Source organism: Taeniopygia guttata, chromosome 3, assembly GCF_048771995.1.
Source record: "Taeniopygia guttata chromosome 3, bTaeGut7.mat, whole genome shotgun sequence".
Taxonomy (NCBI): Eukaryota; Metazoa; Chordata; class Aves; order Passeriformes; family Estrildidae; genus Taeniopygia; species Taeniopygia guttata.
The window spans coordinates 108,131,289-108,145,242 of NC_133027.1; the positions used below are offsets into that span (position 1 = coordinate 108,131,289).

The 13,954-nt window shown below is 37.7% G+C and overlaps 1 protein-coding gene across 1 annotated transcript in view; it reads right to left on the bottom strand.

The window, feature by feature from the left end:
- PPP1CB (protein phosphatase 1 catalytic subunit beta) overlaps positions 1 to 13,954 on the bottom strand; it is a 28,312-nt gene that overhangs the window by 1,774 nt on the left and 12,584 nt on the right. Inside the window, exons 2-7 of the mRNA XM_030269188.4 lie at positions 13,763 to 13,894; positions 10,211 to 10,441; positions 9,764 to 9,868; positions 4,990 to 5,061; positions 2,270 to 2,421; positions 622 to 756 (exon numbers count right to left, since the gene is read on the bottom strand). Of these exons, the coding sequence (XP_030125048.1) occupies positions 622 to 756; positions 2,270 to 2,421; positions 4,990 to 5,061; positions 9,764 to 9,868; positions 10,211 to 10,441; positions 13,763 to 13,894 (827 nt within the window). The remainder of the gene's footprint in view (positions 1 to 621; positions 757 to 2,269; positions 2,422 to 4,989; positions 5,062 to 9,763; positions 9,869 to 10,210; positions 10,442 to 13,762; positions 13,895 to 13,954) is intronic.

A 13,954-nucleotide genomic window follows, 5' to 3' on the forward strand; every position in this document is an offset into this window, starting at 1 on the left:
AGTTCCTTTGAGTCAGCAACAACTAAGAACATTTCAAATACTGTTAAGCCCACATGAAACCTTGTGCAGCAGGAACAATGGGGATGAGGATGGTGGGGGGGTGGAAATCGCATCACAACTCTATAAACTTCTTAGTTCTACATGCAACAGTAACAGCAACTCTAAATCCTTCTAGTTCTACCAGTATGTTGAGGAGGAATGGGGAAAGAAAAGGGACAGAAAACACATCCAGGAAGGAACAGGGACTAAAATCTAATCAAAGCAGCCATATTAAAAGGGTCCCTTTAACCATTATGTTGCATAATTGTGTACTCCAATCACTAGTATGACTAGGTATGACCAGAAGAAGAAAATCACCCAATTAAACTTTAAATTTTGAAATGAGCATTTGAATAGAATAAACAACTTAATATGCAATAGTTTGGAAAACAACAAATCCCAGTTTTCTGCAGAACAGCTGGTTTGCAGTTCTAGCTGTTCACAAATGCCAGCCTCCTGTGCAGCCCTCTCTGTAGCCCAAGAATATTGCTCTACAGTAACCACCAGCACAACAACGAGCACACTAACACAGTCCATACAGCCCAACTCCTACACTCATCTTGATGCACAAATATACCATACCTGGAAGGAACACATCAGAGTTTCATCCACACTCATCATGCCCCCTGCATTGTCAAACTCTCCACAATAGTTTGGAGCTGAGAATAGGGTGACCAACTGCCGTTTAGCAAAGAACTCGTATCCATCTTCAACCACCTGTCAACAGCAGAGAAATCAATATGGCTTACATATGAAACTTTGAAGAAAGAAAAGAATCTTGAGGCAAACTGGACTTTATATTAGAAAGATAAAGGAACTTATCAAAAAGCTATTTTGTGTCTCGACTTTCAGACAGGACAAGTTAACTCATTTTATCTTACCTGGCACTGAATGCCAGGCCAGATAGCATACCCCACATCTGACACTTCAAATGTTCAACACACAAGCTTGACTGTTTAATATTTTCCTAGTTGAAGTCCAATGCCAGCATGAGGATTCCCAGCATTTAATGCTTTATACACAGATGTGGATGTTTGACCGAATTAGTTTGGAGCACACAAGGTCTGGATACCACCTTCACTGCAAATTGAAACAATTAAGTTTTGCTTAAATTTGTGTTGATTGCACACACTTCAAGTGTAGGTGATTTTAGAGCATCAAAATTATAAAAAAGAGTGATTCTGCCAGATCTTGCCTAAGAGTATAATACACCTTTACAATTGTGCAAATAGTATGATCCATCTGCTAAGAATGTTCTCTCTTTTACAAAATAAAAGCTTCATGTTACAATGCAGTACAAGTACACCCAACTGCTTACTTCAGTGCGATCTTCATGATCTTTTACAAGATACCATCCTTCTTTTATGAAGAACTGAATCAACTATATGAATATAGCAAATTGGTAGTAATCTTGATCAGAAGTTAAGAAATCCAGCCAGCATGTAAAATCAATACTAAATCTTCTCTAATGTTTTAGCAGTAAAATTACAAAGAAAAAAATTTAAGTGTTCTAATAGTGCAACCAAGCCTAACAGTGACACAGAATAAAGAGCCTATTTTTGTTTCACAGCAGGAGGGAGCTTCTAAAATAAACTAAATAATGAAACTGAAATGTTATACAGGAAACTGAAACCTGATGTCCACCTAACTAGCACTCTTGCTTCAAGTAACCTAATAAAAAAGTGTGCTAAGGATTGACAATGCAAAAACAGCTGGACTGAAATGTGAGGAAATAAAAACGATTTATGCCTAAGTACTCTGGATAGCTGAACCAAAAACTGGGAACAGTGAAAGATTTTATGTACAGACCTGTTTGTAGATAGTCAAAATGCATTTAATATTTCTATGAAGCAAAGCAGAGATAGTTTAAGCCAGAACTACAGGGAATTGTCTACAGCTGAAACTGAAGAACTCCAACTTTAGTGCGAATCTCAAATTCAAGTCACTCTGCCCCTTTAAATCTGGAGACTTTATCTGTGATGTTCACATTGATCAGTTTAACATTTGACAGTACAAAAGGAAGACATCAGTGGAGAAATCCAGTGTTAGTATTTTACTCCACTGACATTAGACATGTGTCAACATGAGCCAACAGAAGGACACAGCTTTTATAGGCCCTTTATTAGAAAGATTTTTTTCTCTAGAAGTAACAGTGCAAATTAAGTTCCAAATATACGCTACTGATAAGGAGCAGGAGAGGTTTTAAGAACAACAGCAGCAAAATTCATACCTGATGAGCTCGACAGATCAAATCCAGATCATGACGATTCAGAAATTTACTGACCACATCAGCACCAAAAGTGAAAGAGACCCCACGATCATTTTCACCCCAACCTTGCACATCTTTGTCTGGGTCAGACCACAGCAGGTCACAGAGCAAACCTTCAAAAGATAATAAAAGTGAAAATGCCAGTCTTAGGAGGTATTTTATAATGCAAAACAGTTCTATTGTAATTACCAGAGCAACTCTCCTAAAGAAAATAATCCTTAACAATAAACGCAACAAAACTTAAACAGAAACTCAGACAAAGAGTACAGTCTGTAAATCTGGAGATTGTTTGCCCCCCACCACTGAAAATGCCTTGAGATTAAAAAAGTCAGAGCCAAATAGTTCTCTGAAATAATATTTTATTGCAATATTCACTGTGTTTACAGTGAGCATTTAAGGAGCTTAAAAATATTAAAAGACAACCATCAATTTCACAGCTCACCAAGAAAGCTTAGTTTGAAAGCTGCAGTAAAAGTCCTATGCAAGGCCAGTCACAAAGGCAGCAAGTAATTTTGTACCATAAGTTTCTGAACAGGAACAGCTTTGATCCTTACCCTTCCTACCATGCATGAGGAACCTTAGATGACTAAATCAAAATGTAGCAAAGTAAAACACTGATACATCATTTCACACAGCACTGTCAATTTGCTTGGACCCCCGTTGACTGTTTCAAAAAACCCCGTGACAGCCAGTCTGGAAGCTAAGCTAGAACAATAAGTCTCTCTGGCATTTTAGCACTGGTCAAGATTTTTTTTTTTTTTCTGCCAACAAAAGGTCAGCCAACTCTGGAGTTAACACCAGGTATTAAAAAAGTTTTTTCTAGATCAACTGCGATGCCTTTACACATATAGAACTTTCCATAAATATTAGCATGAGAACAAACTAGGCCAATCCAACTGCAACACAAACAAACCCCAAACATTTGAAAGGCGTCCCTAATGGCTTCTTACCATGAATTTCCAGCAAGTGACAGAAGCTGCTTGTCTCAGCTGTTTAGCAAGTGCTTCATCTTCTATTCTTTCCCCAAAATCAAATCATCTTTAGGGTCATACAGAACAATAGGCAAATCTGTCCTAAGAGGTCTTTAAATTGCAGTCAAAGTTGCAAAGCCTTTTTTCGTCAGGCTAGAAGAAGTCATCATCATAATGATCTAATCCTAGCACAGCCACATGACCATCTACCAAAACCTCTGTATCAACACAAACATTCACTGAGTGACACCCCTCCACAAAGGGGTAGCCTTGAAGGGCTTGAAACTTTCATGGAAGTGAGACTACTTCAATTTATTTTTAATTTTCCACAAGATTTACTTAAATTATGTAAAACTAGTTTCCTTGAATAGGCCCAGAAAATGAAGACTTTTATCACTGTACCACAGCACACATGCCTCTGATGGGACATTTCATTTTAGCTCTGACAGTACACAAACAGCTATTGCTTCTGAAAGCAAAATTAACACTACACAAAACAAAAGCCTTTTACAAAAAATCTCCATACTTATTTTTAGGAGGTACTAAGAAGAGAGATGATTTCAGTGGAGTGTCCATGGAAACAAGAGCTACGTTCTGTAAGGGCATTCCTGAAGTGGGGGTGGCTCAAGCAGTATTATTTGCCTGCTGAATAAAATCATCTTTTCTGGGAATGCTGATTTATGCAAAGATTGACTTGTTTGTGCTGACATTTATTTGGTTATACACTGAATGAATAAGTAGCATAAACGACAAAGAGTGTAGTAATTCATACTACAGAAACAGTCACTCACCAGTCTCTAATGATCTTAGTGTCAGGAGTGCATATACTGGCTTGCACAGCAGTGGTGTTGTTTAAGGGACAGTAGATATGTTAACATTAGTCCCTGAATTACTCCATGCCAAAGAACATTACAGGAAATAGAATTCTTCTACTTCCAAGTTTAATTGCAACTTATGTTCAAAAAAAGGTTCAGATCTTATCTCCTCTGAAAGTTAATTTCAGACTACTGCTGAAATCAAAACTTTTAAAACTATCCCATTGTACTGCTCCACAGTCCTTTCAATTCACTAGTAAAATAGTCTGTAATAAATGAGACACTGAGCAAGACTGATTAAACCATTCAAAAGAACATTGTACAGAAAGCACTAGCAACTTGCATCCAACATTTATAAACAGAAAAATAACCTATTAGAAGAAAATTTCACAACTAGTACATTCATAGATACAATTGAAATCCCAAATGCAGTGAAGAGCTGTATTTTTCAAATTTTATGAGGAAGAAGACAAATAGAGCAAAACCCAAATACTTAAAACACCCAAGAAATTTAACTTTGTTGTACTGTAACTTTGAACAGTTACGTTCTTTGATAGACTAAAAGGTCTGTGTGTGCCTAACCAAGGCAAGGGGAACTAGTTCTTCAGTTTCCTTTATCTTTCATTAGATTTCCAAGATGTTTTAAGGGAAACTTGTGAATAATGTATGCAAAAACATACCCTACTCTGCTATGACGAACAACAACACATACAACAACCTTTAACATATCAGATATCATAGCCATCATGAGGAACAAGGATCACATCCTATACAGGCACCAAGGAATACTGTACTGTGAACAGAGGTTACTTTAAGTCACTACACTGCTTCACAGAAACTGATTAAACCTGTTTCATCACTAAGACTTATTTACAGTAAATTCCATGCCACTCACCTGTGTCAGGAACATCTGTAGGTCTCATAATTCTCCGGATCTGCTCCATCGACTGGAGATCTGGAGACAGTCCTGTAAAAGTACAAGAAAACAAGTGACTCATATACACATTTTACCTGTGGAAAGGGTTCCAGAGAACACAAGATTTGAGGTTCAAAGGCACACAGCATCCATTGTTTCCACTGCAACATAAACAAAAGGCAGTTTGCTATAAGACAATTAAGTTGCTGAATAGAGGACAGAATAATGCAAGTGAAATTAGCAAGGGGTTCTCATCACCATCCTTTTAGCCACGGAGGTTGTAAACTACTGTAGCTCAGCTGCTTAAGTCAATTATAAAAATCACAGTATTTGATTACTCAAAAAAAAAAAAATCCCCAAAACACTTAGTACAGACACGGCTATCTTCCAATAGTTTAGCTATTAACATGCAACTACAATTAAAGCACGGAATTCCAAAGCCACCCTCTGAGGAGTTTACACACCCTAAAGCTATTCTACTTGGGGCATACAGGCATGAAAGAGCCTGCTAGATCCTATAGCATCTTAACATGTCCTTAAATAAGGGTCCTAAGTGTTTTAAATTACTTAGGCCAAGGTATCTAATTGAGAAAGCTGCAAATTTGAAAATAGAACATGAAGACCTAAGTTGTGATGAAACACATTTCATGTTAGCAAACCATATCAATTTGACTCAGTCCAGAACGCTGAACAGGAAAGAAGAAAGCTGTCATTGGAAAGGTCATTTTATGTGTCATTTCACCATGTAAAATAATTTCCGCTAACATCACAGTTTGCACAGTGGCAATGTATATGTTACAAGAACAATGATATTTGACAGGAACCAAAGACTTTGATACAGACTTGAGGAACTCTTCTTCAAGTACGAAGATTTTAGATTATTTCTCTTGAGGCAGTCTTATGGTAAAAGCCTTCTATCATCATCAGCTAGCTAAAACTGTTTTCATGCTCTTGCTTTGAGGGTGTAAAGGATGGCAGAAATCTAACAGTAAACTACTTAAAGGGGGTATTAATCGAGTATATAAATGCAACAATACAGGAATAGTAATATAAATTCCAGTGACAATCACCTTTTAAACTTTGACAGATTTACCACTTCCCCTTTGCCAGATCTGATCTATTTGCACACGCATTACATTAGCACATGGCACCACACCCAGAGATTGCAACGGGCAGTCTCAGGGAAGTAAGCATGACCAGTCTGTGACATCCTATGAAGCTACAGCTTTCAGCATTTCAGCTTGCATCCAAAATAAATCTTTAATTCCTGGAAGTGTTCAAGGCCAGGCTGGATGGGACTGAGCATCCTGGTCTAGTGATAAGTTCCTTGACCACAGCAGGGTCATTAGAACTAGGTGATTTTTAAGGTTCCTCCCAACTCAAAGTACTCCATGATTCTTCAAAAGGAAGTGCTACTACAAATCATGCTTCAACCCTGTGGTTGTCCATTGTTATGCTACTTTGCATTATTGGAAAATAGCAAAACCCTACAGAATTGCCTGCACATTTGCAAACTTTGCAACCATTTCTTTGCCCAAGTATTTTCTTAACTCCCCTTGCACAAAGAAATGGCTAATGTCTCAAATTCATACCAACAGAAAGAAGTCCTACAAGATCAGTGTTAAGTTCAGGACATAAGAATTCTAAAGTTCCCTGTAAAACTGCTGACAGTAAAGGGACTGCTGAAACCTACAGCTGAAATTAAGCTGTCTTGTCACAACAGCTAAGCACAGAAAAAAATACCTTTCAGTATACTCAGTATACTGTACTTTTGAAGCATAAGATCACCCATCCTCTAAGGGAAAACAAAGAATTACTGCTGGAAGACTCAAATTTGATTTGAGCCATTCTCTGACTGGGTGGAATTGGTAAAGTAAGTGTGATAGGTACTAATTTTTATAGTGTAATCTTTGAATACTATGTAAATCATGTAGAATTAAACATCAACATCCAGTTCTTGGTCACTGATGTCACAAAATTCCAGAGCCTAAAAACACAACTCCCATCTCAGAGCTTAAATCCAGTGTGGTAAGACCAATGTATTCCATCAATATAACACTATAATATGGACTTCATTTATAGAAACTTGAAACTAATTACATAAGTTCCCTAAAGATAAGAGCTAGAGAGTGGCATCATAGATAAGATTTCCAATGCTGTACAGAATATGATGCAGAGAAAAAGGGAGAAGTCAGGAATGGTTATGGAATAAGCTTTAATAAAGTGAGATAAAGAGCAAAGTCAGAAGTTAGTTGAGAGGACAGCTTTAAAAAAACGACATGTATGAGGAATGTGGGAAGAGAGGGAGGTGATGGTAAAGATAAAATGAAAGATCCTCTCACTAGCATGAACATTTAGAGACAGGGGTAGCAAGAGAGGTTTGATTTATATTACAAGATGGATAACTCAACACAGATGCCCAGAAAAGTTTAGGTAAAAGAGATTACTCAATATATTAAGCTATTGTAGATGGCCTGCTGGGGTTGAAGTTAGGTGCCTTTTGTTTTACTATGTTATGCGGTTTTGCAAAGTTTTATTATATCCCAGAGGACAATATTTTTAAAATAAACTATGCAAAAATGCGCAATATAGTAAAAAAGGCACCTACCTTATATCTATATGCTAGCTTCAACCTCCAGCAGAGTTGAATGGTTTGTGTTGCTGCCTCAGTGTCTATTAGAGTAGTAACATCATGAAAAGGCGTTGACAGTCCATTACTTCACTGGGTCTGGAATGCAGTTTGGATAGGACTGGAGAAAAGTGGAAAAAGGGCAAAACTTACTTCTGTGCTGAACGTCCACTTCCATTTATAAGGAGCACACAGCACATTAGTAATCTTTTCACTTTGTTTCACAGCTATTATCAGAGTGGCAATAATTTCAATTATAGACTAAGCCTGTACAATTTAAGGGGCAATTAGCAATGAATAACAAAGTAAATGCTGCTTTTCATAAGAAGATCCTTAAAGTATACTATGCACAAAATAACGTCTTGTTTAGTCAAGTAGGCAAATTTTTAATTCACACATGCCCCCCCTCCATTTACAATGAAACTTTAAATATTTTTTCTTGAAATACAGCTCTCAAGGCTTCTTTCTCATAGTTCAGGTCTCAAATGCATACACACAAAGCTACGGGTTTTGTCGTAGTGTTCTGCTCTGTTAACCTGCTTTGTTTATCTTCCACCTAAACTTAATTGTTTGCCTGAAACACTCCAGTACTTAGTTACTATTCATTCTCTGTTTTCTAAGAAACCAAAATTTTAAAACATATGTTGACAGTAGAACAGTAATTCTTTCATAAGCTTTTTTGAAGGCAAATTAATTACATGGGTTTTTAGCCACTGATATTTGGCTACCTAGGTGCAGAAGTGACTCTATCTCACATTTTTAAAACCATGAGATCTAGCCTGTAAGATAGATACCAGTTCTCAAAAAGAAGAAAACACTACCACATGCCTTAAGACTAAAAGATGAGCTGTAAGCAAACAGGCATTTTGACACGTCAGTGGTACCCAGAAACTGGCAGACCCAAGTGTATTACTGCATTAACTATGTTTTTAGAGGGACTTAACAATATCTCAGAGCATGTTATGTGTAAGACCCTGTTAGCATATTCTAGCAGGCACTGAAGGCAGAAGCTTTCAATACAAGACACAAGAATACTCTAGACCATTTTTAAAGCACATTCCATATAGACATAGCTCTTGAATGGATACCTGTAATGAATAAAGGCAGGATGGCAGCCATCAATAGAACCTCATGGAGTCTGGAAGAGTATTCTCAGGAACACTGGGCTACACTCTGTTTCTAATTCCAAACAGAGGTGTTCAAACTAGATGTTTCTGCTTTGCTTTCATTTCCACCAATTTCCATCTCACTGGCAACACAGGTGTGACATCTACCAAACCATTTCTAGATCACTCAGAGAAAGGCATTAAGTTGCTTATTAATGGAGATGACTGCAAACACAGCTGCAAAAGGCAGGATGGCTCTTTCTACATGTAATTGAAATTCTTGTCAAGTGTTTGACACTGCAAGCTTCTGAAAACCTGTTAAACATCATTCATTGCCTGTAAAATCATGGCAAGGCCTGTTCTACAAAGAAGAGAGCCCAAGTAAGTTCCAGCATTCACACAAGTCATAGCCCTCGGTCAGATGAACACCAAACATTTTTGTCAATACAATAACAGGGCAGCACAGGACCCACAGAATGTAGACTGTCTAGCAGCAAAGGCTTTATGGAGTCCATGCAAGCCATGTCTAATTTGTTCCAGCGTTAACAAAGGTCTCACTTCCAACCGCAGGCTTCACTGTCCGACCTCAGAGGTCCTGCCCATCAAAGTGTTGTGAAACAGTTAAAGAGGCTGAGAGTACAGAGCCAAGGTTACTTGTGAAAGCCATTCATCACTGCTAGGGATGCCACCATTAGCAAAGGCTGCACTGATATATAGTAACAGCAACAAGTAATGTGGCAAAGAAAGCAATAATTCTATCATTAAGTAACCTTCAGAGAGGGATACACTTATGAGAAGACTTAGAGATGCACTTCCCCCTCAGGCACAAGAGGGCCATGTGTATCAGGTAAGAATGATGGTCTACTGACAAGTGCATAGAAAAGCATGACCTTTACAGACAATACAAGGTTAAATATCTCCAGCTAAATATCAGGTACACACAGCCACACTCCATTTGGTATAGAATTAACCCAAAATCAAGTTCAGATACAGCCTTTAAAAGCAGCCACCAGCTTACCTCCATGACAACAGAAGATCTTCTCATCCACAATGGCTGCAATAGGCAGGCAGTTAAAACAGTCTGTGAAGGTTTTCCACAGCTTAATGTTAAATCTCCGCTTGCCTACAAAACAGTGTGGGACATTAGGAAGAGGAAGCTGGTTTTCAAAGACAACCTGTAATACATATCAGAGCCTAAGCAAAAATGTCAGTAAATTGTCTTCATAGGATTGTATGTCTCCTAGCACACTTACATCTCAATGACTTACAAGAGCATTTCAAGGACAAGAGAAGAAATAATAATAATGCTCCAGAGTGACTTTAACCTTGGCTTGGAACTTAGAAAGTTTCAAAGCTGGTTCACAGATTATTGAAACCCTTGCATTACAAGAGTCACTACTACAAGGGTTTCCAAAACAAAGTATTAGTCTGTTGTAGTCTTCCAAAAGTAATAGATTTTGCTTACATTCATCATAAAATCCATAGATGCGATTGATGCTAGCACACTCATGATTTCCTCTTAGGAGAAAGAAGTTTTCCGGGTACTTGATTTTATATGCCAGTAATAGGCAAATTGTTTCCAGAGACTGTTTGCCTCTGTCTACATAATCTCCAAGGAAAAGATAATTAGCTTCTGGTGGGAATCCTCCATATTCAAATAATCGAAGCAAGTCTGTATACTGACCATGGATATCACCTGAAAAAAAAGAGTTTACCAAGGATTAGTGCAACAACATAAAGACTTATACAAGTCAAGAACTTAAGCCAGCTAATTAGTTTTTATTCAGTGATATTAAAAAGGGCATTAATATTACCTTTAAAAACTTTGTAATGCAATATGCATTACAAAGGTAAGAACCAGGGTCATATTAAAGCTGAAGTACTCAGAGGATATAAATAACTCACCATATCTGCACAACTGCTATGTCAGGTATGAAGCCAATCTGAAACCCACGAGCTACAAAAAATCTTCACAATAAAGCATAAGCTTTCTAACCAAGTTTTAATTCACTTAAATTAAAACAAATCAGAAAGAAAACCTCTAACTGAACAGGTATATGACCAGGAAGCAAATGTACCTCAAAAAAGTCACAATTACTTACTGCAAAAACAGATCAGTGAAGAATTCAAACAGACTGGAGAGGAACTGAACGCTGTGCTGGCAAAGTACACTTACCTCAAAGGTCAATTTCCATAACGTTGCTGTACTAAGAATCCCATCCCCCAGCATTTAGACTAACTCCTCCTTCGATGCATGTAACAAGCAAGACAGAGACTCAGACTCCATCCCTTACAAGATACTCAACCCTGCAGCTTGTTGTTAGGAAAAATATCTGTCATGTTACTCTTCACACTGCCAGATTTAAAACTAGGCTTTCTACAAAACAGCTCTATGTGGCATTTACACCACCACAGTGCATCACATCAGAGCAGCCAAAGCTAAACTATCTCTGAACTGTCCACATGGGTCAAGACACCAAAGCTGCTCAACAGTAGCTTCCAGCATACATGTAATGTATTCCAGCTGACTGGAAAACTTATTACCAGAGTGCCTGGATGCAGAAGAGATATGCCAAAAGCCTTCAGTACGAGCTGTATGCTTTAGATTCAGTACCTCCTGGTACACTAAGCACGACATAAGTGTATTTTCTCCACTGCTGCTTGTTCAGTGACAAAATCCTGACTTTGAGCAGCAGAGTTATTCTCCAGTAGAGCACAAGCTACTATGGCCTCAAAAGAGAAAAAAGAACAACTCATGTAACTTTTTTCAACTTAAAACAGAAAAAAGGTTCCCAAACCTGTATGCTCTCTGGTTCAACTGTTAAAGCATACAGCGGTAAGAAGAGTACTCACTATATTATATTCCTTTAAACTTGCCATGAAAAATGCAATACTTCCTCCTTCAGGCAGCATTCTCCCTCTATTTCTCACTCAGGGAGAAGAATCACTTCTCCAATTTTCTTCTAATAGAGGTGATCAGAATCTACTACCCAATTTCACTCACAATCTGAAACTCCATTAGCTAAAATGTCTTTCACACATGTTGCAACAATGATTTGTATTCTCATTGATATTTAGAAGTCTCCAGGTCACAGACTGAAGAAGCAGAAGACTCCTCAACAAATCATTTCTATGCCGAGTCTAGTACTCCAGAACCATGTTATCAAATCCCCAGACTTCAGCACTAACAGAATTAACTACCAAGTAAACACACTACAGAAAATATTATGTTGTCTATAACTACTTTCAGTTACACATGTGCACTGAGGGACAAATGCACTTAATGGGTAAAAACATTTTACAGAAACAACTTTACAAAGATACCAAGGCATTTGCCATTCCATTCAGGGCACTTAGCATCTTAAAATACAGCTTTATGTGAGCACAAGTTGAAGTCTGCCAGATGTAAGACTTGCATTAAAAACCACATCTATTTTAAAATGGACATTTACATAAGAGCATCTTTCATCTTACATTAAAACACAGCCATTCGACATGTAGAGCTTATTTTGAATTGACTTGATTGTAAGACAAGACAATCCCATTATGGTTCCTCAAGCTGTGGTTGCCTGAACACACAAAAGTAATAGTTCAAAGCAGTATCAGCTGCATATTTTGCTTTTGGTGAAAGCAATCATCTTTCTTTCACTTTTATCTAAATGCAGCTTTGACAATTGTTCCAATATTAAATTTAGATGCACCTGACACTTCCTGGTACTTTCACTGTGTTTGGAATCTGATTTAAGATAACAAATGCCTCATCTAGCTGTGCATTAGCTACACCTACTACTGCACACCTAACAGTCCATTCAACTGCCTCAATCTAAACAGACAATCTAAACAGGTCCTCTATCTAAGAGAGGACCTTATTTTGAAGTAGGCCAATAATTATTTGCAGACTTTGACTTATGTACAAGCTACCCGAGTTGCCACGTTTTCTTCATCTAGGAATACAGTAAGACTACACTACAGTGAAAAGTCTAAAGAAACCACAATGTGATAAAGTTGCATTTTACCTTCAACTTTATGCAATTAGGCAAGCTGGGCTGGTTTTAGCTCCCCACCCTACCAAGCAATTAGTCATCTAAAAATGACTTTGCCATTAGCGGTTGGTTTGTGGGTTTGGCTGCTTTATTTTGGGGTTTGGGTTTTTTTAAATTGGTAATATCCTCTCAACATAAGAAATATTGCAGACATTGCATCTGCCAGGAAGAAGCTAATCCATGTTAGAGGATGTAAGTAGTAATGAATACAAAGATTGTTTCCCCTTGAATATTATGACACTTCAACTAATCTAATTCAAGGAATTTTATGTTTTCAAAGGCATTGTCTATTGTTAATTATCAAGTTGAAGAATGACAACAATTCAGTATTTAGAAAACTTTTAAAACATTTTTTACAAGCTTGTAGTTACAGTGTACTTTGGAAGAAGTCTAAAATAAGTGAGGTAAAACATGTTTTATTTGTGTTTCAAAGTAATACTGATGTTAAAAGATGCTGTAAAGCTCAAGGAAGTTGTTACATGGTAACTAAGCCTAACTTAAGTCTGCACTCAGTTTTACTTCCTCAACTGAAAGACCAACAATGCCTTCAAATTTTCAAGTGTTTCATTTCATGAGGTCTTTGTTTTGTTTATGCTTTGAAGTGAGCAACTGCAAGATGCAACATGCGGGTCTTTTAAAAGCAGCTGCTTTCTGAAACAGTGATCAGAAGAGCACCAGCCCTGTGCAGGCAAGGAACAGGTTGCAAAATTTGCACTAAATGAGGGCACAAGCAGCCCCTATTGCCAAGGAAACTTGCTCCAAAATAGAGTGAAGAGCATCGGCAATGTACCAAGTGCTAGCTGCTTTTTCTTCCCTTAATCCAATCAAAGCTGGAAACTACATTCAAGATTTTGAAGATCTCCCTCTAATCCCAACACAACCTCATTTGCCTGACTCAGTATTCTTCCAATCCCCTAGCATAGAACTAGATTAAAAGACCTACAATAAAACATGTATATACCAAGCTTACATACCACAAATTTTCAGAGGTGCCTCTAGTTCCAGAAGAATAGGCTGGCTAAGAAATATTTCCCGTGATTTTATGCACAAGCCCCGAACTTCTGCTTCGGTCATCTGAACAATCTTCCCAGGACGACATCCTCGTACTGAAATGAGATATTTAACAGTTGAATGTAACTACCACACAGATATACAGCAATAGCTAA